At 39.2% G+C, this 24657-nt stretch overlaps 3 protein-coding genes across 5 annotated transcripts in view; 2 read left to right on the forward strand and 1 right to left on the reverse strand.

Moving 5' to 3' along the window:
• The first annotated feature begins 341 nt into the window (after positions 1-341).
• tsl (membrane-attack complex domain containing protein torso-like) lies at positions 342-16757 on the forward strand. 2 transcript variants are annotated; one of them, XM_034338686.2, is made up of 4 exons: positions 342-755; positions 832-910; positions 14123-14789; positions 15780-16757. In XM_034338686.2, exons 3-4 carry the CDS (start codon positions 14151-14153, stop codon positions 16173-16175), a joined length of 1035 nt encoding a protein of 344 aa, XP_034194577.1. In that variant the 5' UTR covers positions 342-755; positions 832-910; positions 14123-14150; the 3' UTR covers positions 16176-16757. The 2 variants fall into 2 exon arrangements, with proteins under 2 accessions (XP_034194577.1, XP_034194571.1); XM_034338680.2 differs by lacking the exons at positions 342-755; positions 832-910 and adding an exon at positions 930-10567.
• Positions 16758-17366: 609 nt separating this feature from the next.
• Positions 17367-19630, reverse strand: LOC117610834 (tetratricopeptide repeat protein 5). The gene is made up of 8 exons (XM_034338667.2): positions 19490-19630; positions 19072-19422; positions 18738-18980; positions 18608-18661; positions 18344-18529; positions 18044-18216; positions 17821-17965; positions 17367-17749 (listed from the first exon to the last, which is right to left on the reverse strand). The coding sequence occupies exons 1-8, from the start codon at positions 19589-19591 to the stop codon at positions 17630-17632; spliced, it is 1374 nt and encodes a 457-aa protein (XP_034194558.2). The 5' UTR covers positions 19592-19630; the 3' UTR covers positions 17367-17629.
• A 464-nt stretch (positions 19631-20094) lies between these two features.
• Positions 20095-24657, forward strand: part of UBL3 (ubiquitin like 3) — a 55124-nt gene continuing 50561 nt past the window's right edge. The window contains exon 1 of one of the 2 annotated variants that reach the window (XR_004583027.2): positions 20095-20508. Coding sequence is in view for 1 of the 2 variants with exons in the window: in XM_034338689.2 (XP_034194580.1) it covers positions 20479-20508 (30 nt within the window). In the remaining variant the exon portion in view is untranslated. The remainder of the gene's footprint in view (positions 20509-24657) is intronic. The other variant, XM_034338689.2, reaches the window with a different exon arrangement.

The following is a 24657-nucleotide window of genomic DNA, read 5'->3' on the forward strand; positions in this document are numbered from 1 at the left end:
TCTGACCCTCCGCGACAATCAGATAAATTGGCACTGATCTTCGATTTTCCAAGATTCAGGATCCTGTTTACCATGTATCGTCGGGAGAAACCAAAATAGGGACATGTCTATGCCAAGCGGGATCGTCCCGAACAAGTATCGATCTTGTCCAAAAAAAAAAAAGAAAGAAGGATTCTTCTTATCTCTCGTTTACCACCCACCGTGAGCTTTGAACCTTCGTCCCTCCACCGTCTCTCTCTTCAACGTGAAGCAACAGTGTGTAAGTGCGTGCACTGGCATTTATAAGCGTGTCGTGCGTGCACACACGCTCGATCACGCGCGGACGCGCGCGCATTCGGCGGCGATCGTTGGTTCGCCGCGAGTAGATAGCCGCAGTCGCGAAGGCTCGCTGCTCACGGTGAGATCGTGGTCGTGAAGCGGTGAACGGTGCCGATCGTGATCGATCGATCGGTCGATCGATCCTCCAGGCGCAGGATCCCAGCGAGGAAGGAAGGAGATTCTCAGAAAAATAAGCGCCACATACTCGACCACGTCGATTGGATCAGAATCCGAGGAAGATCGGTAAAGTCTGCACGATTTTTATCGATCGATTGATTTCGAGGATTGTCGGTACACGCGGGATATAAAAAGAGCGCGAAAATGACCGGCCTGATTCTGCGCGCTGATCATCCACGTGCTTGATCTTCAGAGAATCGATAATCGAATAAAATCGAAAGGCAGTTTCGATTGGAAAAAAAGTGGGGATAATTAAAGAGGTAGAGGATAAATTGCAAGAGGATCGTGTTCGAAAAACAGTGGTGATTTCGTGAATAATTGAAGAGTCTCTTTCAGTGAAATGATTGGTGGATGCAGGTAATCGAAACGTTAATTAGAAGATCGAACAGAGATGGACAATCCTTGAGACGTTCAGGTGAGATTGTTAATTGTTTTTATTTTTCTTTTTTCAAAGTCCGTTCATATGGCTGGGTATCATGGTAATATCGATATGACAGATAGTTGGTTGATCGAGATGTGGCAATCGTTCGTAAGACAGTATCGACGGTAAAATCTGATATATTATTATAGTGATAGTTCCGTTTAATTGCAATGCATCGGGGGTATCGAAACAGGTGTAATTGTGATCACGAGTTTCGTTTGCGTAATAATTGCACAGGAATGGTGTGTTTCTTTGTAGAATAAAGAAAAGTTTAATTAATCTTTTCTTTCTATAATCACAGAATCAGACTGATCATAATCTCTTAGTGCTAGAATAAAGAAGAATTTGTAGACGTATTTCATGAAATGTATCGTGGGTATCTCGTTAAAATGTAGGATATTATGTTAAAACGTTATATTTTCCATGAAAGACTGAACTTTGTAACAGTGGATGGAGAAGGAGAAGAAGAAAAATATTCTATCAGTCAGGCTGCTGCACTCGTGAGAACCGGCAGCCGAATAAACACGTGCTACTTATGATGCATTCTTTCGTGCGCGCTATTCAAATCGATATTTTTCTTCGTCCCCTGTTTTCATGGCTATTTCCATGAACGACCATAGAATATTAACCCTTTGAGCTTTCAGATGAAACTCGATTCATTAGAAAATAAAATAACCCAGCAACTGAATTCAAATTCCAAAGCAAGGTATTTCATACAAAAACTTGAAGATCATACAAATTTTTTACTCCTTTGACATTGTGCCATAATACTTCTTTAAGTATAATGTTACACATAATCGACCTATGCAAATAAAAAGGATATGCAATGCCATTAGAAAAAAATCTCTGAGAAATAGGGCACACTGTATACAGTTAGGATTAACGTTTGATTAATATTATAATTATCAGCACTACGTAATTTGAGCAACTTCTATAATTTCCGTTCTGCTCGATAAAAGAAAATTTCCTTGAAATTAATCAGATTCAAATAGCAACATCGTTAAATAGAATCTACCTGGTTTCTTCTACACTGCTGCGACAGATTATATCATCAATATTGACTTCCGATAAGCTAGCAGTGTGAAGCACCGTTTTATGTTTGATTTTGTATTACAACGAATAACTCGCACGCTATAGAGAAGTAATTTACCGGAAAAAAAAGAAATGTGATTCTAGAGTTTTGATATTCGAACCATATTGAAACAAGTGTCGAAGGTTCTTTTTCCTGATAATAAATCATAATTAGAATTTATTGGAATCACAATCGTATCTGTTATCAAACGGAATGTATTTAAAAATGCGTACATACAAATTTATTATAGACTTAACACATTCACTGTCACAGTAGAAATAGACGTATCTAATTAGACACACGATAACATACAACAGATTATTAACTTGCTATTTACGTTAGTAGTGTGACTTTAATTTCTGAATTATTTAATTAAATGGAATTCGTCACGGTGAATGTGTTAACCAAATGAATAAGAAATTCCTCCACGCTTGGCGGAAACATTACGTCTCGAGTACAATGGTTTTGTAAGGAAATCGTGAGTTTAGTGGAAAGAACGAGCGAGAAAATTTCTAGCATTAATTACTAGGCTGAAGACGACATAGCCTACTGAAAGTTGGATTGCGGCAAACGTAGCCTTGGACTCGTTGTACTTAGAGGACCAACGGGCTCATTCTAGTTTACTTCTATCTTTGTGCAATTTTAAAATCATGTTTATGTCAACAGTAAGCTAGACTTATCTAATAAAATGTGGATAAGATAATACTCTTATCACCTTAGGAAAATATACCTATAGAGCTGATTGCATTATTAATCACACAACAGGAGATTATAATAAACGTGGAAAGGTGTGTGATTAATAATATCGATTATTATTGAATTCATAAATAACAGAAAGATATTTTGCACACCATTCGAACACACGTGCTACGCACGTGCGAAAACAAGCGTTTTGGCTTCTGTATCTACTATATGGATGAAATAGATTAATAGCCCAATGCGTTCTACAAGCAAAGCAGATTCCAACTCTCTAGCTGCAGCTCAATTTTTCAATCAAATATTAAATTTTCCATTTGGAATTATTTGAACCCTATAGAAACAATCCCTCCCACCCTTAGTCATTCTGGATTCTAAATTGAATATGCAATCTTTCAAAATAATTATCAAAATGGAACTGAAAATGATTTTCGAAATCTTCCAAGGATACCTACTGACTTCTTTCTGAAAGCGGAACAGCTATGTAAGTCCGGGTGAATGGTTTCATTATTGCGTGAATAAATATTTTCATACGACTACAAAATGATGATGACGATAGAAAATTTAAATAAAGAGCATTAGTATTCATCTAACGAATCCTTTGTTATTAACAACAACTGTGGATCAGCGATGTCGATCTAATTTGAATCACTTTGGACTTAAAGTGGTTCGTTTCATAATCAATTATCACGATAAAGTTTCGTTGTCTTTATTACACTTTCACCGGCTTAGTTTGCCTCCGTATGGACACACACGTGGCATAATAAAAATTATCCCCCGAATGTTACTCAACAAACAGGATACGCTCACATCGAGCCAACGTTTTCGTCCACGCTGCTCATTCACCTACGAAATCGTGCTGATACACGTACGCCACACTATTACCCGGAATAATCAGGTATCCATGGTGGATAAGAGAAAAATTGTACGAGAACAATGAGTCAGCTGTGCACGAAACCGTGGCACGAGTTAATAACTCGAGATCGGTGAATTAGAAATATTGGAGTATTATAATATTTAAATATATATTACAATATAATGGGTCTTTTAAACTCGTATAAGGTTAACGGAATGGAGGCTAAACTTTAACTCTGAGAAACGAATTCTTTTTACCATAAACTTATATTAATCGACACTACGTATTAAATAAAATGCAAAAATAACAATTAAGGAATAGAAAAACAGTAATGTCTAATCTCAATTTGAGAGATACTTTTGAATATTTTTAATTCGGCGCATAAAATTTACAATACAAGATGGCCGCCCAACACAAAAATATCTAACCTCAGTTAACCGCGTCTGTCTTTTGGAAAAATAAATACGATTTCTAAATATGTAATATACAAAAAAGAAATCGGTTAATAAGATTGATTTCCCAGAAGTAAAGTTTAGATGAAATTGAATAACTGTAGTATAATAATTGAACTAGGAAAAGTGTATAAAGACTCACGTACTACGATGCGACTACACATGGAACAGCACACGTGGACAGCTTGGCAGAAGAAAAGAATACAGTAAATAACACACTAGTCCATACTAGTACACACTATGCAATACACACACGAAAATACACGAAATATGCAAAGTACGAAGTTGTTATCGATAAGAAGTTAATGGGCACGTGCTCACGGTTTCACGGTCGCGGGGAGACTGACGAGGTGTCACTCCCCCCATTCCCCCCAAGTTCAATAGGAACAACACCGACCTGTAGTGTTTACTTCGCCAGAACCTACTATTCATTTCTACATATTATTTCTCTTATTAGGTAAGTGATTGATAAATTATCTTTGATTAAAATCTTACAATGTTACTATATTATACCAAAATAAATTGTTTATTAATTTAAATAATTTAAATTATTACCGTGATACGATTCTGTAGCTATAAATTATTTATTTATTAATTTAGTTTATAATAAACAATAATTACGTTTCAAGACAATCAGCCCACACAAACTTCGTCGTACATAATCTCAAACAAAGTAATTCACGCGCCTATCAAGTTTCATCGACCAATTCCCTTCCGAGACTCGCTAAAGTAGCTGGTAACTTATCGTGAGTCATAGAAACGAGTCATTCTAAGCTCTAAGCACTCTAAAATTCATTAGGATCGAATTATTGGCTAGATCTATCTATCGACTGGTTTGGTGGCATGAAACGATTGCAGGTGCAGGACCTACACCAGCTCGGACGTAAATAACCAGCGACTTAGTTTCCGATAGATAAAAGCACCGCAACGTTCTCTCAACATTTATCATCAACATCGCAGGACGCACTTTCACGCTCGCTGGTGCACGCGACACCGACGCGGATACTCGGCAACGCGCTTTCCGTGTGTACACACGCGGGAAACAGTAGAAAGAGACGGCTGACACGTGGGAACCTGTCTGACCGTCCTTATACTACTTACCCAGATTTTCAACCAGGAACAAGCACGGGAATAGTACCGGGCACTGTATAGTTTAGCAAGAAAATAATACCAGGAACTTGTACTTTCGAACGTCGATCGAAAGAAATAGACGCGTGTGACCTTACGCACGTTCCTAGCCACGATTGATTAGGTACCTGTGTAACATTGTTATTGTCGGCTATAAATGTCCGACGTGATATATGATTAAATCATCGTTGCTAATTATCACCTTACCTAACACTCGCAAATGATCACTTTATAACATAGTGTGGTAAAGCTTTAATTATCAGAACTAATAGATAAACAAAAGTGGTCGTTCTTTCGTTCAATAAACATTTGCATTTAAAGTGGAGAAATAATTAAACAAGTTATGTTTGTACCATTTAATCAACACCTGAATGTACTGTACGCAAGTATTAACCAATTTGACCCACTTTTCTTCGTTTATATGAACAAGGAAAGACAGAAAATACACATACCTATTAACAAAAAACAATGTAGACGCAGCTGGGTGTTTTTTGAAATAATTTCAACAAAAACAAAGAAATTGTTTCAATGTTGATATACAATTTTCCTCGATGTCCGTGATTCAATAATTCGTGCGCTGCTGCGTCAGCTCTTACATCCCAGCAAATGAAGTATAAACCGCAAAATTGTTGCTCAACGTTCAAATGACTCGAGGTTAATGTCTCAAAGCCATTCACGTCGTTCGCAGAGTCCAAGAAAGCATTGTAATCGTTATTCCCTCCGTACTTGCCAATTATCCGCCCCTCTGTAAGTGGACGATGCAACGCTCGTGTATATCTTTCGGCGAATTGTTTGAAACAAGTTGATATTCCTTTCTTTATCGGCTCCTTCCGCTGATAGCGAATTCTCGGAAGCTCATTTCACAAATCATACTAAATATTACATATTTATGAGTAGATTTGCATAACGTCATCAAAAACTTTCCATTCTAACTGTCTTCGGTCTACGAATAACATGTTTTTCACTTTTGTTTTCATCGACTGATTATAAAATCATGCAAACTGCAATAATTATTCATTCTTTTGGGAAATTCTCAAAACGTTTAGTATTTACCCACGTACGGCATCAATTTTTAAGAATACTGAAACGAAGTGATTGAGACACACTCGTTCGAAAGACTTACGGCCAGGTGTAACAGTATTTTCCAGCGAAACGATGGGTTCCGTTGCAAAATCACCAACAGACTGTACGGTTCCCTGATGAAAACGTGACCTGCAGCGAGATCTTCGCGATTGGCTTCTCATGCAGCACGAGATCTTCGCTTTTTTTAAACGATCCATGGCGCAAGATGATCGGTGAAGAAGAACGCGCGTTGTTCCCTCCGATTTATCGAACTTACGAGAGGATAACAGCGTATCTTCAAATGTCAAGAGGAATGTCAAAGAGTATACGACAGTAGGAATTATTCATTCAACCTTGCGGAAACCTTTCTCCTTTTTCTGAATAATAATCATCGTTCGAGGGTAGACAATGACGTTGCTAAATCCTCGAACGCTCGAAATTGCTACGGCTATACGGTAAAGGATACCAGTTGATTTTGTTCAAGGTTGACCAGAATTTTTTATTTAATTCTTTAACGGGTTATAAATAGTAACCTGTTTTATATGAAAATTATTAGTGCTCGTAAGTAATAAATTACGGAGGAATTGAGATTTTTATATGTTTTAATAGGAAATAAAATATTTTCTTCTCCATTGTCAGCCTTCGAAATCTTGAAGTACATGCGACTTTGTTAAACCTGTATGCAAGTATTCGCGGGAACGAGGCGCTCTTATGCAGCCCGTTTCTGAAGATATACACTTAAAATGCCTTTGTAAATGCCAGCTTGTGATTCCCAGGAACATAAAAGGAACACGAACACTCTTCTTTCGCTTGGCGTGTAATAATGACACGGTGAGGAATAATAAGCAACTCCGTTAGGTTGCAAAAATCTGCTTTTGCTTGCAAGAAAATTTAGATTCTTGCATCTCTTGAATTACATGCTGCTTGAGTACAGTTAGAAGAGCGCGTTTATTTAAAACTAAGAGAAGTAAAAACCAGACATTTTTAATTTATTTTCATTACGTGTAAATAATAGATTAATATGAAGGGATCATTTATTTTATTCAACCTCGAAACACGTATTTATCGCTTTTCATAATTTACACTTTAATTTACTACCATGAATAACGATTCTACTTGATTACCATGCATAATTAATATCCGCTTCGATCTCAACAACAAACCGGATTCTAAACGCATTCCATGATCATTAATATTTTTACATATATTGTGTTTTTTTGTTGTATTCTGTAACAATAATCCCCGATGAACACACATTGTTTTCGAATTAGGTGACGATTACATCTTCCATGGCTGAAGGCATCGTGTAAAATTGATTAACTCATTATCAATTAATTGTATAAACAGTACCAAGTTCAATATTGACATGTGTGTAATTTGTGCAAACATACCGTGTTGTAAAAACAAATTGTTGTGATATTAATGGTTCGTTGCTTACGAAAATCACAAAATCCACCGTATCAATTGACGCGATGGTTTCGCGTTGAACCATGAAATCACTCATTGTAAACGTTCAATAAAAAGTTAACGTATTGATTACCAAAGCGAAAATGGCCATACAGCATATTTTCTATGTATGGTTCTACAGATTCGCGACGCAATAGTGGTACTGCAGATTCCGTAAATATTTATCAGAAGCTTTCGTCAACGACACTTCGCCCATTCATCTGTCAGAAATCTTAGAAAGAGAGAGCCAACAATCAGAATACAAATGTGTTTATGTTATTGTACATCGTACATCAGCTGAATAAACTTCTCGACTTTTGTCTCCGTTTCCCGTTTACCAGCTTCGACGGAACTGGCATTTAATTTATCATCTATACTGTGCCATCTAATTAAATTTGACTTGAATTATTACACGTCGCACCTATAAATTTCAGAAATGAAAAATAAAAGTTATGAATCTTTCAAATAATAAAATATGGATCCAAATAAAGTGTAAATCATTCTTGATGAAAACAAAAATTATTAGCCATCCAAATGCTAAAAAATGGATCGAAATAAATCAGTCTCGTTAAAAACAAAAGTTTTCAAATAACAATATTAAGTGTAGTTAAAGCTTAGGACGTCATTTTAAAAGCGTATTGCTTCCTCTTTGTCTCTTTCTTGAACACGTCAGCTTATCACCGAGCTGATAGCATTTAGTTTCACTCTGCGACACATCGGTCGATCCCTGTCCCGTCAATTTTTTAAACCTCATCTTCGACTGACGAGCTCCTTTATTAATCGTCGAAAGATTCCGTGGCACGTGTAATTGGGTAATTAACGAAGATACAGGGGATTCATTTGATAAATTAATGCAACAAGTGTACAGTGGTAACAAGTGTACGTAACGTTGATTACTACGGCAACGCTGGCAGGCCGCGTTATCTTTTGCTGTCTTGCAACAAGCAGAGTCAGTCAGTGACCCATAACAATTAGTGTCGCGATGGAAGGGAGATTTGAACGCGATCAGTGGAGGGGAATGTTGATTAACGGAAGTGGAATAAACTTGCGTGATCCGGTAGGGTAAGTCCATCCCGACATCTTGACCCCTGCTCTTCTCTCGCGATTCCTGCACGAATCACAGAGCCTGTAACCGATCTATATTTAACTCCTGTTCAAATCTTTATTACACCGGTGTCGTTCGATTCAATTTACTGTTCCAGCGATTTGATTGTTCTTTGAAAAATTGAACATACCTACGGTGTGAATCAACCTTTATGGTATTACGGTCGCGTAAGGTGTTATAAATTTCAGACATTAGTAATCCGTATAACAAGTGGTATTTGCGTTGCGATAGCACGTGGAACGGCACTCGCGAGGGACAGAAAATTGATCGCTCCAGGTTGGACGGGACCGGGGATATTCTATTTGCGAATCTCGCGTGTCTCCCTTTCTAAATCCGTAATGCGATCGCAATGCGAAGAATGACACGAACACGTCATTTTAATCTGCAGCCCGGTGCAACCGGGAAGAGATCGATGTGTTCATGGAACGATAGACTCGATGCTTTGTTCGTTTGACAGCCGAGATCTCCGATCATCGTGCGATTACTATCTTCGTTGGCATTCAATTAACGCTCGAGCACGTGTTAAACGCGTTTTAAGATACGTTTAACGTCAATCGCAATGCTTGTCTCGCAGTTCGTGATGAACGTTTGCAATGCGAACAGGTGATATCTCCCCGATGGATAGACTCGGATTTCTGCAACAAATTTTCAAACGTGATACTATGTTGATATCGAGTGGTAATTTATGATGTAAATTATGACTTTATATCCGAAGGTTGTTTTCTAAAATAAGACTGTTCATTGATCATTCGATGTTTCAAAATATAATCAAGGTTGGCTGGAAACTTGAACGATCACCTTTTAAAGAATAACAAATTCACATTTTCTTATATTGGGCACAATAAATCTTGAGTTTATTTCATTTATGGAGAATTAAGAGTCTAATTCATGGTATCGGAGTGAAACTGATTGCTTCATTGGAAAGAGGTTTGACTGTTCAGGTTGTACTTATGAAATCGGATCCAGTCCAAACACTTTATCCTTGACTTTTTGTTACATTTTCTCTGCTCAAACGTTCCATTTTAGGAGTATATGCCGTGAACTAAGTCGATAGACTAACTGACACGTCGTTAAACTGCACGTGCAACGTGATTCACGAGCGCAATAATTGTGACAATCATTTATTATACTCTTCTTGCCCTCTCTCTATCTCTTTCCGTAGACCCTCGGTTCTATCAGCAGGGAACACAGTTCGTGCCTAAGTGTCTTGAGACTTGCATACGAATCGTGGATTACGCGCTTCGATTTTGCTAAATCACGCGAGTCGAGTACGCGATGACCATAAATCTTCCGGTAGTGAGGAAAGCGATTGCGAGAAAGCCGATAATTGCATGCAATAAGTAATTTACATATTCGTAGAGTCACTGAACAGTCTCCTCCATCATTCTTTAAGTAATCGGTTTTCACGATGACACAATGGAAAATTGGATTTTTTAGACGGGACACTATTGAAATACCACCGCAGCGAAAGGGTTAAACGCGTTTCAACTGTTAAAAAGGTACTTTGGTCGGCAGTGATTCGACTGTGTCACCGTTTCCTGTGTCTAATCCGTCGCGCAAAGACCCCTTTCGAGCGTCGACGACACAAAGCTACTTAAACAATTCTTCCCCATTGACTTCTGCGTCACGTAGAAGCTCGTTTCTTGTACCAGCGACAACTGAATCGCACCGTCCTCGCGTACTCGATTGTTCTCACAATGGTGATTTTTCATGTCGCGGCTATTCGTTGCTTTATTATCGCGCGTGCACGGAAACGCGCGGTCCTTCGTTCCCGAAGATTCACTCGAGCCTCCTCGTCGCTGCTGAAACGACCAAACATCGTTTCAACGAAAAGGTACGGTGAAAAAGCAGCAATCATCGATGATATTGCGGTTCAATCGATCGCGGTGCGGTTATGTGTCTCTATGAATGAACGATACATGCGTGAATTGCGGTTGTCATGAGAGAATAGCGTTAGGGGTAGTTCCTAGAAGAATTTGATGACACGTTGCTTCTGTTTGAAGTTGGCTGTATTCAGATGTACAAGAAGATTGCGTATTGAATTTTTGACACACGCGAACTTGATCAACTATGACCTTTGCTTCGATTTTGATTTGAAACCCTCATTCTTGGTGTTTAATTTCGATTTCAAAAAATTCGCACACGAAGTTGCAAATTTGTTCGCTTACGGTTGACGGAATTGTTTATCCCAGTGTTACGTCTCTCCTGTTTGATCGGTTCTTCGATGCATAACACGTATTACACAACATTTTATACACTGGCTGATGCAGCATCGCGTCGGTGTTAAGCGCAAAAGGAACGAGCAGATTGTTTACGATCGGTATGTTAAATTTCACGGGACTTTCTACTTCACGCTCGGACAAAAGCATTTGTCACGTGCCAAGTATCGGACTCGATTAGTTTCTCGCGCTCGGTAGCGACATTACGACCGTAAAACAGCGTGGAATCGTTTCAGACGAATCAGCAAATAATATTCCTTTCGCTATCCTTGAAATTTCAAGGAGAACCTCGGTTAGGTTAACGTGCGAACAATGTGTGCGCAATGTTCACCTGGTAACACGTCCGTGAACTTCTAATCATGGTGACAAACCACTTTCCAACGCTTAACGGAAAACGGCGAAAGTGAAACCCGTTCCACTTCCGTTTTACCAATTTGGAAGACCTCGTCGCCTTGACTCGACGGATGCGCCTTGCAGAATATTCTATTGTTCCGTTGTCACGAAACTTTCAGTTATTCGAGTTGCAGGGTGGGGACACCCGATATCAAAATGAATCTTTGTATCCTTACAACTTTCAGCCATTAATTATTGTATATTCCTCGGCATTTATCTCTGTTCATTCTCCCACTTACAACGAGCAACACTGTTATTTCAGCTTGACATTTTAAGCGTTAAGAAACAGCGTGTGAATGCACGTTCCTTACCCTTCATCGTGGTATTAAGCATTAAAATCGTAACAGATTCAATACGGCAAACCCTTTGTTGTAATCTCATGAATACGTATGGGCACTTTCCTTTGCAACGCGGTTACTGTGAATCTGGGTATGTGGAACGATCTTCCTTTCCAGATAAATCGACAAAAAGCTTCCCATTACGTAAGATCCAACACGACGCGCGGATGTGGGTGTTTTATCAAAGTACCATGATTGGACCATGATTGTTTCGAAGCTGGATCCTATTTGGCTATCGCTGCGGAAACATTTTCGGAGAAACAACGATGTCCGTTCTATACTTTGTTATCTCAATACCATTCCAACAGTTTGATTAATTAATTATCAACGTTGCTCAAGAAGTTAAGCCAAATCACTTCTCCCGCGACGAAATTAAATATTCAAAATAATTCGCTCTATCAGCAAACATGAATTTATTAAAATCTGCCGAAATCTCATTAATTCAAATCGATAAAGTGTAATTGAAAATGTGGGTCAAGGTTAACCATTCTTCGTATAGGTACTATCTCTCATCAATCTAAATTTATTTTGTATTTTTAAATTCTAAATGATCAGCAAATTATAGTTATCAAATTTATGTATTTGAATTAGATTTTTATTAAGGCTGAAAGTTCGCGGATACCTGGATCCGAAGTGTTACGTGGAGGACCTCAGTTTCACTTTCACTTCGATCACACTTCGTACCTTGATTCTTACAAGACCGTGTATAGTGAGGTTTGTTTCACGAAAGCGTTATAATCGATTAATCAACTTATCAAATGAACCCGAAAGAAATGAATCCAGTTTGTACGAAACATATGTTCGCAATTATTTCATCTCGACGAGCATATCAATCGAATTTTTAAGATATCTCCATCGGTGATATTGCATTGAAATCGCCAGATGCATCGTAGTGAAAGATTCAGGTTTTGCAAGCGGCATTCCAAGCCGTTCGTCACCGTAACCGTGTCGTACGTGTCCAACAAATTCATTTTCCGCATCCTGTCGCAACACGAATGCAACACCCGCGCTGTCTCCTGCTACGTTCCAAGAAACGCCACGGTTCAGGAAACGTGGATTTAAACGTGGCTAAAGTACCAACTTCTTATGCGTTTCCGTTCCTTTGACGCAGCGGATACGTTTTTCTGATGAATAATTATATCTCGTTAAAAGAATTGAAAAAGTTATTCAATTTTCATTCGAAATGTGTTAATTACCTTGTGAAATAACAAAATTCGGGATGAAAAGCAGCAAAGTGCCGCGGATACAAAGCGAACGAAAGCAACTAACAATGAAACGGGCTAATTGGCAACGTTTCTCGTTGTATCAAGTAATTACCGACTGTTGCTTCTCGAGATGCGCATCGAAGCTAAACAGTCGCATGTAGAAACGATTGCCAGGTTGGAAGAAGTCCAAGGGCTGGACGCAACCTTCGCCTCTTAGTATGATGTACGCACCAGTGACATCGTTTAACGATATCGCCTTGCTCTTGAAACAGTTCTTCGTTTCCCATGCGTATTAGAATCTTTACAATATAACCGTGTTCAGAGAAGCGACAAATTATATTTTTAACTGAAAGAAATTCATGAGTCACGGCGGTGTCCAGTCTACCAAGTAAGGGGGTCAATAAACTCGCGTAAAGGATCGCGCAAAGCGCCAGGATTACGCGCACGACTCTTAGAACACGGAAGTGGGCGAGTCGTTTTCAACTAGGTATTTCATTGTCAACGAGCGTAGACTCCTTTAAGCAATACCGTTAACACCGAGCGGCACATAAATCGCAGTCAGCGTGCATAATGATCAATCGTGTCGCGTGGACGCTTATCAAGATGTACAGAGTTGCGTGTAAACGATCGAGTGAAACGTGCTGAGGTTCGTACGATTTCTGACGACTGTCCGTTCTTGATCTGCCACGAAAAAGAGAATAAACAGACGGAACCCGAGAGAAGGGTTCCACGAAGAACCATGGTAGACCAAGGTGTTCGCCCGGTGTCCAGGTGGGGGCACGAAGGTCGCTCGTGTAAATGCCTCGACAACGTGCACCTAGACCTACGGAACAAGATAACTCGCTGTAATTTACCTTTAAGTCAGTTTCATCGCACTTGCAGATCTCCAGAGTCGATTGTTTCGTCAACGCTGTTATTTATTCTAACTTACCAGATAACGAAACGAAAAAGCACTTCCAGAGGATCGGTGATTTTAACGCTACAAGCGATACGTCGCGCGAAGGTCATTTCCGTTCAAGTACGATCGTCGTTAGAATTGCAAATTAACACTTGGTTCCTGAAATACGCGTACCATTGACGCTAATCCGCTAATAAGTAGTAGAGGAGCGTGTAGCTTGTGCGCGTAGCGGTGAACCAGCCAACTACCTGTCTAAACGTTGAATGACCTCACCGTCCTTCCACCTTCCAACCAAGTGTGTTAGCAGTTTCGAAGCAGTTTGGTCTGGTGTTGCAGGTGGTTTAGCCGCAGGCAGCCGCGAGAGATGTGGTCACGAACGCGATTCTTGGTGCTGGCTTCGATGCTCGCGTTGCTTGTTGGTGCACGGGTCAGCAACGGTTCGCAGAGGCCGCGTCTCGGCGGTGCCGTGAACATCTTCAGCCGATACGGTTACCTGAGCATCAGCATGAGAGTTGTGCCTAGAAACGACACCGACACATGGATATTCCGCGAGCCGACCTTGGACGTGTTCAGGAATCCTGTCCCGGTAGCGAGTAGGCAACGGCAACAGGCAGCCGCCGTGTTCGACGGTGATTTCCACATGGAATTCTGCGACAACATCCGCCAGTTGATGCAGGCTTACTTCCGGGACTTCACGTTCGAGAGGCTAGAGAGACCATGGCGGGCGTTCACCGGTAGTTGGTCCAAGGCGGCCATAGCTCGTCACTTGGGCATCAACTCGTCATTCATCACCGGCGACCATTGTTACGTGCTGGTACGAGTCGCCAGGTTCCGCGACAACCAGAAGCTGGCTGCTACGGCAGACTCGATGATCCTTGACGAGGCTGTTCTCAGAGAAACGGAGAACGTGACCGTAGGCGATACAGCGAGCGTGGTGCGGTTCATCAAACACTTTGGCTCGCACTACATCGCCGCCTATGTGACGGGCAACTCTTTATACCAGGTGAGCATCGAGATCAATTCCGCGATCACTTTTTCTTATAATGGCAATCGTGAATTTTCAGGTCAAATGTTTATCCTTCGTTAACCCGAGAGAAGTTGACGATGAACGTTGTACTTAAAAGCTATTTGTCTTCTTGCGTATGCAACTCTTTGCATCATCGCGTCGGAGTAGATAAAGATTGCACAATTCTTTTCGTTTTAAATTCACGACATTATGATTGAGAAGTCCGGTTTTATAATAATTATAAATGTGCCTGCCAAGAGTCGAATCCTTGTTCATTGACCACTTCGTTTTTGAATTGCTCTTTATCTTTCTGTTTTGAATTCATATATTTCTAAACAAAATTTACAATATCTTGCACTACACAATTTACAAACGTATAAGATTTATCGCTTCTTCGAATTTAGCATCTGCAGAGCTGTGCCGCTTGTGTAACATTAACACCTATTAGCAAAGTAAAATTACCCGTTGCATAAAACTTGGACGTTAATTTAACGATTGACGAGCGGGATAATGATATCGAAGCGCGTCATATCAAACGATTTTCATCTCTCGCGTGGTAGATAAGAGAGGATGCTAAGAAAAACTAACGATATAAAGTCCAGATTGGTAAACAGTGGCTGCTCGCGTGTAGGCACTGTGGAACTGCAACACCCTCTTTTTCACTCAATATTATCGATAACATTTAATATAATGAGTCCTTTTTTCTTTAATTCTTTCTTTATACATGTACAATATATAATCCTTCAGCTTAATGTCAGTAGCCATCCCCCAGTTTATGAAAAAGATACAAATATCTTTGTATGGAACTGTAAGCTTCACAGTTCCAGCAGTGTTTGACTATGTGCGCATGCGCAGATAGGAAGCTGCGCGCGAGGCTGTGAGGGAGAGAGGGCACTGACGCTCCCGCAGTGCCGGTTTTTTAAAACAAAGGCTAACATTTTCTGGAGCAATTTTCTGTTGGTAAACTAAAGAATTTACTTGTTTCAGGTGTTCGTGTACACGCCTCAAGCGTACTTACGTTTGAAAGAACGCTTGAAGACGCGCGGCGTGGCTGATCTCTCGAACCGCGAATTAAGCAACTTCTTCTCGCCGTGGTACGCGGAGCACATGGGTTCCATACAAGCCGCGAGCGGCAACCGTACCGTCGAGGCATGGGCGGTGGAACGCCTTCGAAACCAATATTACATTTTCTCGTACGCTAGCTTGCTGAAATTGCACGGGGACGCGTTGTTGCTGAAGCAACTGGATGGACTTCTCGAAGACGAGGCGTTGCTGCAGTTGCAACTGCGAACGCTGGCTCCGATCTTCAAGGATCCTCAACGACGCGATTGGTTCCTCGAAGTAATCGACAATTACTTTAAGTTATGGGAGGTGAACATGTGAATTCGTGTACCGATCCTGAAATGGACGAAAAGACCTTCTACGTATTCCTCGCGTGGTTGGAGAACCACAATACACACGTATCTACAAGAAGATGGAAGAAGCGTTGACCAGTGACGTCGACGAGAATCCGTTTCTGTAAAACGATTACAGTTTTTCGACCGTCGATCAAACACGGTCCACGACGGAAGTTCACTGTTGTCCTTCCGTCGAACGAACGCTAGAATTTAATAGAGAAAACCATCTAACTGCAATGTTGTTATAAATAAGTATTTATTATTATATAATCGATGATAGAAAACATTTTTATACAAACGTTTTAAATATGTATATGTATGTATATCACAAGCAATTTTCGCAGTAATGTTTGACTGAAAAACGCGCGACGTCTTGCTTCCGTGTTTTCTGATAATTACGTAGACCAACACGGAAACAGGAGTCGCGATTTTTCTTCTTCGTATTTTTGAGTTTGATTCTGTTTTCAAGCGTAATTGAAATTCGAAACGATACGTGTGAAAATGAATTGTACGCGCGATATATTTTATACTCTAGGATAAGTTTCCTAGAGTATCCTTAGAAAATCCTGGACGTTTCGATGTAAGTATTTGAGTATACGTGAAAAAGAACAGAAGCGATTAACTTATGTTTCTTAGAAGAAAAAGTTTGAGATTATTGGCACGATGGAACAACGAAAGGAACTTTTTGAAAAAAAGTTACTTTATTAAAAAAACGACTTTCATCATGAAAGTAAAACTTGAAACAATTAAAATAACAATAGTGTTGAGTTAAATCTGACGATGAGATTAATATAACAGATTCTTCAAAGGACAATCATTTGAAGATTGAAAAATACGTACGATAATGTATTATAAAAGATCAGTATTTTTGTACGCGATTCTATTATACGACGCATTTTTTAACTGATTTTTAAAGTGCAGAAAGAAATCTAAAGTACTCGCATTTATTGATTTTTATAAAAATTTGCAGATATGCTATGTATAAAATTATAATTATTATTATTAAACTACATTTCCGACAGGTATCAATAACAAATTCCTTATATCCTATCTACAAAAATTTATTAAATACGGTTCGTCCGAGCACTCGAGATTTCTTTGCTAGTTAACATATCATAAATAAATTGTAACAATACTTAGAACGTATAGACGTGAACGAAACAAATTGTATAAAATGTCTTTTTTTTCTTTTTTAATTGAATTGTTTCTAACTAGAACAATATTTTTACGGATAAACTCGCAACAATATAAGTATACCGACCTATCTCACGAAATATTGACTATGGTAAGATTAGTTAATGCTATTTAATATACTATAATACTTAAACTCGAAATTCAAATATCACATTAGGTATTGACAGTGACACTGATTCCTATTTTAGATCGAAGGAAGTCTCGTTGCTAGCTACAAATTATCGAACGAATATTTGTGTATCAAGCTCAATCAGTTTTTTTAAAAGTATGTAATTTTGCAGATGCTTGCTGTTCTCTACCTAATTTCCTCCCATTAACAACCAATATAACCGGAGTTTCAACGCGTATAGATTTGAAGTCAAAGTCCTGAAAAAAAGTTATACTTACATAATTGTTAATCTTAAGGCAACGTGCATATCATCACTAATAATACGAACATTGTCGAGATAAGAAAACTTTTGATGAATCACAAACGGTTCAGGTATAGCAACAGAATCTCCAACAGTTACCCCACGACCTTTGGCAAGGTTGTATACGGTCACGCCGATACATGTTTTTTCTTCGTCAACGAGACAAAATGCGCTGAGAAGTTCAATTTAATTATTAAGACAATAAGTACTCTTTCTTCTTTGTCACTATCGATTTCTAAAATAGACTTACAAAGGTACGCAATCCGTGTCTTGTATCCAACACACTACTTTCCCAAATATAACTTTCTCAGGATTTAATCCGAGGGTTAAAGTTTTCAACGACACTAAATCTAATTTTACGGTTTTCTGACCGGACGTGAAAGAGCCACCTTTATAAGGTCCCAAATGTTTAACATCCAATGCCTACATTTAATCAGAAGCCTATAAATTTGTATATATACCAGCATCATACATTACAGTTACGCAATTTCACGAGACGAAATATATTTTTAACTGCAAAATAATTGATTATTTAGAAAAATGTGTATACCCGTATCATTTGGTACAATCTTTTCGGTTTTACTTTTCCATTATTGTTTACTAAATTTTGTACATCTTTTAAATATTGTAACAATTCGTCCCTTTTGTTATGTGGTGTTTCCCATAATGGATCTAATAACATTGCTCTTTCAAATGACTTCAATGCTAAGCAATATTCTTCTTGATATTTTAAAGCCTGATATTATAATTACTTTACATAAATACAAGTTGCTGAACTTTCTCAGTATTATACTGGTAATAATAAAATGCTTACCACTGCCCTGTTATGAAATAAATCAGGATTACTTCCTGCCACAATGTCTTTTTCCTAAAAATAATTCAAGTGTTATGAATATCCCAGTGAATAATTAAAATGTAAGTTAATCATGTCACAAGTGACTTACTGCTTGCACATAAGCTGACATACAGAGACGTAAAGTTGAAGGATTTTGTGCTACTGTAAAAAAGGAATATAAATATGCATTTCCAAGAATTGCCCAGGAAATTCCATCTGTTGTATCAAGGCTAACTGCCTCTTTAGCATATTCTACACCCTTCTGTATATTTTGGATTTGTTGTTCAACAGTAGATACCGATTCTTGTCTGAGTACCATCGACAAATTTCTTAAAGATACTTTATTTCTACCCTAAAATATTTGTAATTTTGTTCCAATCATACAATGAGTTATTAAAATTTATTAAGTATAATAGTATATAATTCTTATAATGTAATTTTACGTGACGTAAAGCACCAACAAAGCAATTTTTTGCTTGTTGAATATCATCATTTTTCCAATAACATTCTCCCAATTCGTTCCATGCTTCTACTAAATTAGGTTCTAATTTTACAGCTTTAGTTAATAATTCCTCTGCCTGAGGTATAAATCGTTCTGTAACATTTAAAGCTTTTCCCTTCAGATAATAATATTTTGCTCTTGATCCATCAATTTCATATCCTTTACATTCATCAAATTTGTTTATGGTATCTTTCATTTCTTTCTCTACATCACTTTTCTTTTTAATTGCTTCCTCAATAGAATGGTTCACAAAGTAATGATCTCGAAAAAAATATAATGCATTTACTTTCTCCTAAAATAAACGATTGGAAATAAATGTTATGGTGTTAAACAATAAAGTTTAATAACAATAAATGTACCGTTAAAGCTACAATAGGATCCTCTTTGACAGAGTTTGCAGATTTTGCTCCTGCAACCACTTTGTCATCTATAATTGCCGACATTTTTCTAAATACTTTCATAAACAGTTATATCACGGCAGTTTCATTGTGCATCAGATGCACGTATGATTTGTAGCTTCATACATAATTTACAATTATTTACATGTAAATCAATGTTTAAACAAAGAGGTATATCATTCGCAAACTGTCAAAATGTTAATAATCGCGAAATAAACAGAGGTTATGTATTAATATTAATGAAGTACTGGTGTAAGGTAGTATCCGCAATAAAATTAAACGATATTAACGTCATATATTTTATTACAAGTAAAGCATTAATAAAGTTATAAGAACATATACGTAATGGTACGAAAGAAACACACAAGAATAATCATAAGAAAGCAATAATAAAAATTGTTTTCAGTTTATAATAACACTTGATAAGCTTCGTTTACAATATTCTTGGGGCATTGGCTTTCCGAATAGTTCCAAAACAAACCGAGCGGAGCGGTAGAGACGACTCTCCCCTCTTACTACCTGTCCTGAGCATCGAACTGAGAGACTAGTCTAACCGCGTACTCCGTGACCGAAGCTTCCCCAGAAGGCTGCATCGTCTCAGGATCGCCATTTTATGTGTTTGGCTCTGAGACTGGGACGGTGGGTGCGTGCGGTGCATACTACAGAGCGTATTCCGTGCATTATCTGCAAGATGTTACCCAAATACTTTGCGCCCGACATGTACAAGTAACGACAGGTGTTGGAGTGAGTGGATCGGGCAGCGAAGGCTCGGGCCGAAATGGTCCCGGAATAGTGAGCTGTGCGTGAGTGTGTTTTCATCGAGTTGTGCGTCGCACTGGCTTTTCACTGCTGTCACCGTTTGTTAATACCTGTGCCATTCGAAAACTCGGCTTTGGGTCAAATTACGGACGGCCTCTGGATTCCTTGCGACACCCTCGCCACCATCTACGATGAGTTCGCGCAACATACCCTCAGACAAGGTGAGCCTTGTCACTTCGTCTAATATGTCTACCGCACCCTTCCGCCTCCTCTTTCTGCTTTATCCTTCGCATCCACGCAATCCCTGGCCGCCGTTCGATAGTTATCGTATAGTACGGCTTTACTTGCCCGTACTTTTTATTCACTATGTCATGATTACGAAATCGTCGGTGTGCGAGATTTTTCACGGATCAATGAGAGACGTCTTCCCGCACGTATAGTTTCTTTGATTAAACAACGGATGTGCACCCTCGCAATACCGATATTCCTATCACTTATTTTTCTTCCCTTTCTTCGTTACGCTGTCTGTACCGCATTATCTTTCCACTTTCTTTTGCGTCATATGCAGTGTTTCATTTCAAATACTCGGAATAACAGATATACCGAAAGACTCGAGGTGCAAACTTTTAACGAACAGAATCGAATCTCGCGCGGTGACGCGTTATTATCGCACCGATACATTTTTCCACCCCTTGTTCGATCGATCGTCAATCGAAACGCGATTTCACACTCGAAGGGTATACAACGACGCGTTCATAGCTTGGTAGTAAATTTACTTTGTTTATACTTGTTTCAAGTACCGTCACGAGTTTACACCCGTAATTAATTAATGAATGGTTACCTTTGATTCTCGACGATTGTCTCTACTTACGACTACTACACAATTTCACGGATGCTTTTTTTTCCCTTTTTCACGTCAAGAGCTCACGCTGTCGGCTCGTTGTGCCTCCTTCTCGTCCCCTGTGAATTAATTGTGTCGTGAAAGTCGTGACGGGACGTTCTCCAAGCTTTGAGCTAGCTTTCCGGATGTGTCGCGTTTTTTTCCTCTTTCTTTCTTTCTTTCTTTCTTTCTTTTTTTTTCTGTTTTACAAAGTTGTCGTCGCGCGAAGTGCACTCGGTAGCCGGTCAGACGAGGCTGTTTAATTGGTAGCAGTCGCATCAAAGGATAAATGCTTTGTGTTCGGTGGTTCTTCGTTCCCCTATCGATTCTCCTCTTCACCTTTTGTTTCGCGTCTCGATATTATTAAATCAACGAGCCGTGGTTACGTTGTGTAGAGCGACGCGGAATATCCGCGCGCGCGCACGTCGACGAAAGAACGACACCGCGGCCTATTCCTCTAAAAATACCCGCGCATTGAAAATTTAACAACATCGATGCCCAGTGGAAAACATGCAAATCCAACATTGACGGTATAAGATTATTTATTAAACTGATTATCAGGGCCGGCCCTGGACAGCCCTAAACATACTAGGCGGCCGCCTAGGGCCCTCCAAGGTCCAGGGCAGCCATAAGACGATTTTGCGTCTAAGAATGCAAGAAGAGTTTACTTAAATATTAATTGATGTAAATGCAAATCTAAATTAGTTATACAAGCTTTAATGTTAATTTTATAAATCTTATTTGAGGTACTTTTTTTTATGTCATATATTTTTCGGAGCTCACCTCGGACCCCCGAAATCTCAGGGCCGACCCTGCTGATTATGAAAATTATTCTTTGTGTTGCTCGAATCGGAGTAATTTCTATTTGAAATATTTTTTCATAGCGTGGATAGATTAAAATAGGACACCCTGTATATGAAAATTTTGAAATTTATTTAGAGAAAAGAAAATCTGTTGTTCCTTTGAATTTTTCGAGAGTGAAAGTAAAGATATTCGTGATGGTTTCCGAACTTTATATCCTGTACGATTTATGGCTTCTGAACAGAAAAACGGTGTATAGGGTGCTTCTAGAAACTAGGTCGACTTGTGTAGGTATTTCGTAAGTGACGATGGAGAGAATTGATGGGGGATATGTCGTAAGGCTTAGCGAAGTTTTTTTCCAATAACTATTTCAAGACTCGTATAAATACGCTTGCAAGGTAATAAAGTAATTCAAATATTTCAAACACAGAGACCTTCGAGTAGCGTGTATGCATTTTGAATAATCTCATATAAATGTTCACCAGTTACAAATATTTTGTTCGTACAATTTTGGAATAACGTAAGAGAAAAAAAAAGGAAAGGAATCAAACAGCAGTATTCCGGTACGGCTGAGTTTTCAATTAAGAAATGTTTTCCACGGAGAATTGCGGTCCCCTAGAAGGTTAGTTTCGTTACAATTAATCGTGCAAATTGAAATTCATGGCGAACGTAGTATTCCGTTGGCGGGCCGCGAGAGTAACGCGGCCTTTCAGCCTCGTTTCTACTAAAGATACTCTATCATTTAATTATTTTACCCGTCGGTCGACGTTTTCGCGGTGAAACATTAAACAGCCAGTTCCCATCGAATCGAATGGGCGACTTGATTTTCAGCCTTTCCACTGGTAAATGATTTCTGCTCGGAACTCGGTAATAAACCGTTGCCTTCATCCATTTCTATTCACAAGGATTTTTTTTCATTTTTTTTTTCTTTTTTATTTTCTTCACTGGCCGGTAACGTCATGGAAATTATTCTGACACTGTTATTTCTCATTATTCTCTTTCATACTTGAACCAAGGATAAATAGAATTGGAAAAGAACTACGCGACGTTAAGTTTTTATTGTTCCAGTTTGAAAAACAGCAAAAGAATCTTGATTTTTTATTGTAAAATATTCAGTGAAGAATCTTGAAAAAATGGTACGTGGTTTATCAGCGGTGGGTAGGTTGGAGGATTGCCGAGCGAGGTCCTCTCGTTGAGAGAGGCTCGAAAAGAAGGCGTTTCAGAGCGGACCGTTTCGGCTCGACCGCGATCCATTGTCGTGGATATCGAGCAAAGCACGGTCAAGGTCGATTAAAGAACAGGACGGATACATTTCTTTTCTTCGGGGAAAGATGAGGGATCCGGGTATAAGCGGCCACGGACAATACGAGATGATGTTTCTTGTAACAAACGCGTACAATAAAAATCGTGGCGAAAGGATGGTTGCTTCTGCAGTTCGTTTCGATCGTTCTGCCGTTCCTCGGCCACTGGGAATAGAAAGAGAGAGGAAAAAAGATGGAGCTGTCCGATGGTATCAAAGAACCAGCAAACGGATCAAGGCGAATCCGCTTTTGTGAAACATTTAAATCGATATTTCACGCCTAGCTACGTTTTTTCTTCTTTTTTCATACGCACATGATGTTGATAAAAAGTGGAACGAATAATGATTTTGAAGAACTACAAATATATGAATGTCTTCAAATTTAAGAAAAATTCAACTACGAAACTCGGTTCAAATTTCGTATATCTACAGAATTTTCTTTTTTAACTTAGAAAGAATTTATGGCTCACTTAGTCGAGTTGCTAGGAACCTGTGTATACGCGTTCCTACAACGATCGAAGGGATCGATAAAGTAAAAGGGGTAGATTCGCTCGTTTGCGCGAGTTTTTCCCCTCTATAACCGACGTTTGATGTTTCTTCCCGAAAGTAGATCGAGTAGGAGAACGTTCGGTCATTCTCGGTACGAACAGCAGGCTTTTTGCGGCCAATGCGGTCAAAAGTTAACGTTACTCCATTGCTACTACTGTCTAGCTTTTTAACCGGCCAGCTAGAGAGACTCGTTTCTGCTTTTACGATATATCGTGACCTAGTGAAAAGCGAGGGGAGGAAGAGGGAGGAGGAAGCGGGAAAATACGGGTCTGAAACGCGATTGCCGAGGCCAGCACCGCTCTCGATCTGTAACATGGAACACGATCGACGCGTACCATTTCTCTAAACGGACTCAGGATCAAGGCAAACTGCATGACCGATGCGGGAACGAAGCTCGTTAAAAAAAGAAAGAAAAAGGAAAAAACACAGCACACCCTTCGCATGGATTTTTTCCATGCTGGTAGAATATTCTGAAAGCGATCAAGAGCTCGATCGTGCACGTTTTTCCTCCAGAGAAATCCGACCGTGTCACGTACCAATCGTAAAACCACATTACCTTTTCCTCCACCTCTCTCTTTTTCTATACTTTCCTCCCATTTTCTACCTTCCGAACGCGCTGCTTCAAACAATTAAGGGACTCCACGAAAGTAAAATAAACATCCGGCGAGAAATGGGACCCTTGTGTTTCACACGGTTGTATTTTTATCGAACCTCGAGCTTGTAACGCGTGATATGAATATTCTTTGCACGAAATCGATTGTTCATTCAAGGTACTCAGCCGATCGAAGGACAACCCTCTTTTATCGATTTCATCATTTTTGTCACACGCTTCGATCGGTT

Source organism: Osmia lignaria, chromosome 10, assembly GCF_051020975.1.
Source record: "Osmia lignaria lignaria isolate PbOS001 chromosome 10, iyOsmLign1, whole genome shotgun sequence".
Classification (NCBI taxonomy): Eukaryota; Metazoa; Arthropoda; class Insecta; order Hymenoptera; family Megachilidae; genus Osmia; species Osmia lignaria.

Excerpts from the sequence above, each read along its gene's own strand:
- tsl (XM_034338680.2), top strand. The coding sequence starts at position 10,431 with ATGGTGATTTTTCATGTCGCGGCTATTCGTTGCTTTATTATCGCGCGT. Across the intron at positions 10,568-14,122 it reads AACATCGTTTCAACGAAAAG|GTGGTTTAGCCGCAGGCAGC; the intron begins GTACGGTGAAAA and ends CTGGTGTTGCAG. Across the intron at positions 14,790-15,779 it reads CGGGCAACTCTTTATACCAG|GTGTTCGTGTACACGCCTCA; the intron begins GTGAGCATCGAG and ends TACTTGTTTCAG.
- LOC117610834 (XM_034338667.2), bottom strand. The coding sequence starts at position 19,591 with ATGAAAGTATTTAGAAAAATGTCGGCAATTATAGATGACAAAGTGGTT. Across the intron at positions 18,981-19,071 it reads TTGTTGGTGCTTTACGTCAC|GGTAGAAATAAAGTATCTTT; the intron begins GTAAAATTACAT and ends CAAATATTTTAG. Across the intron at positions 18,530-18,607 it reads TATTTCATAACAGGGCAGTG|GCTTTAAAATATCAAGAAGA; the intron begins GTAAGCATTTTA and ends TTATAATATCAG.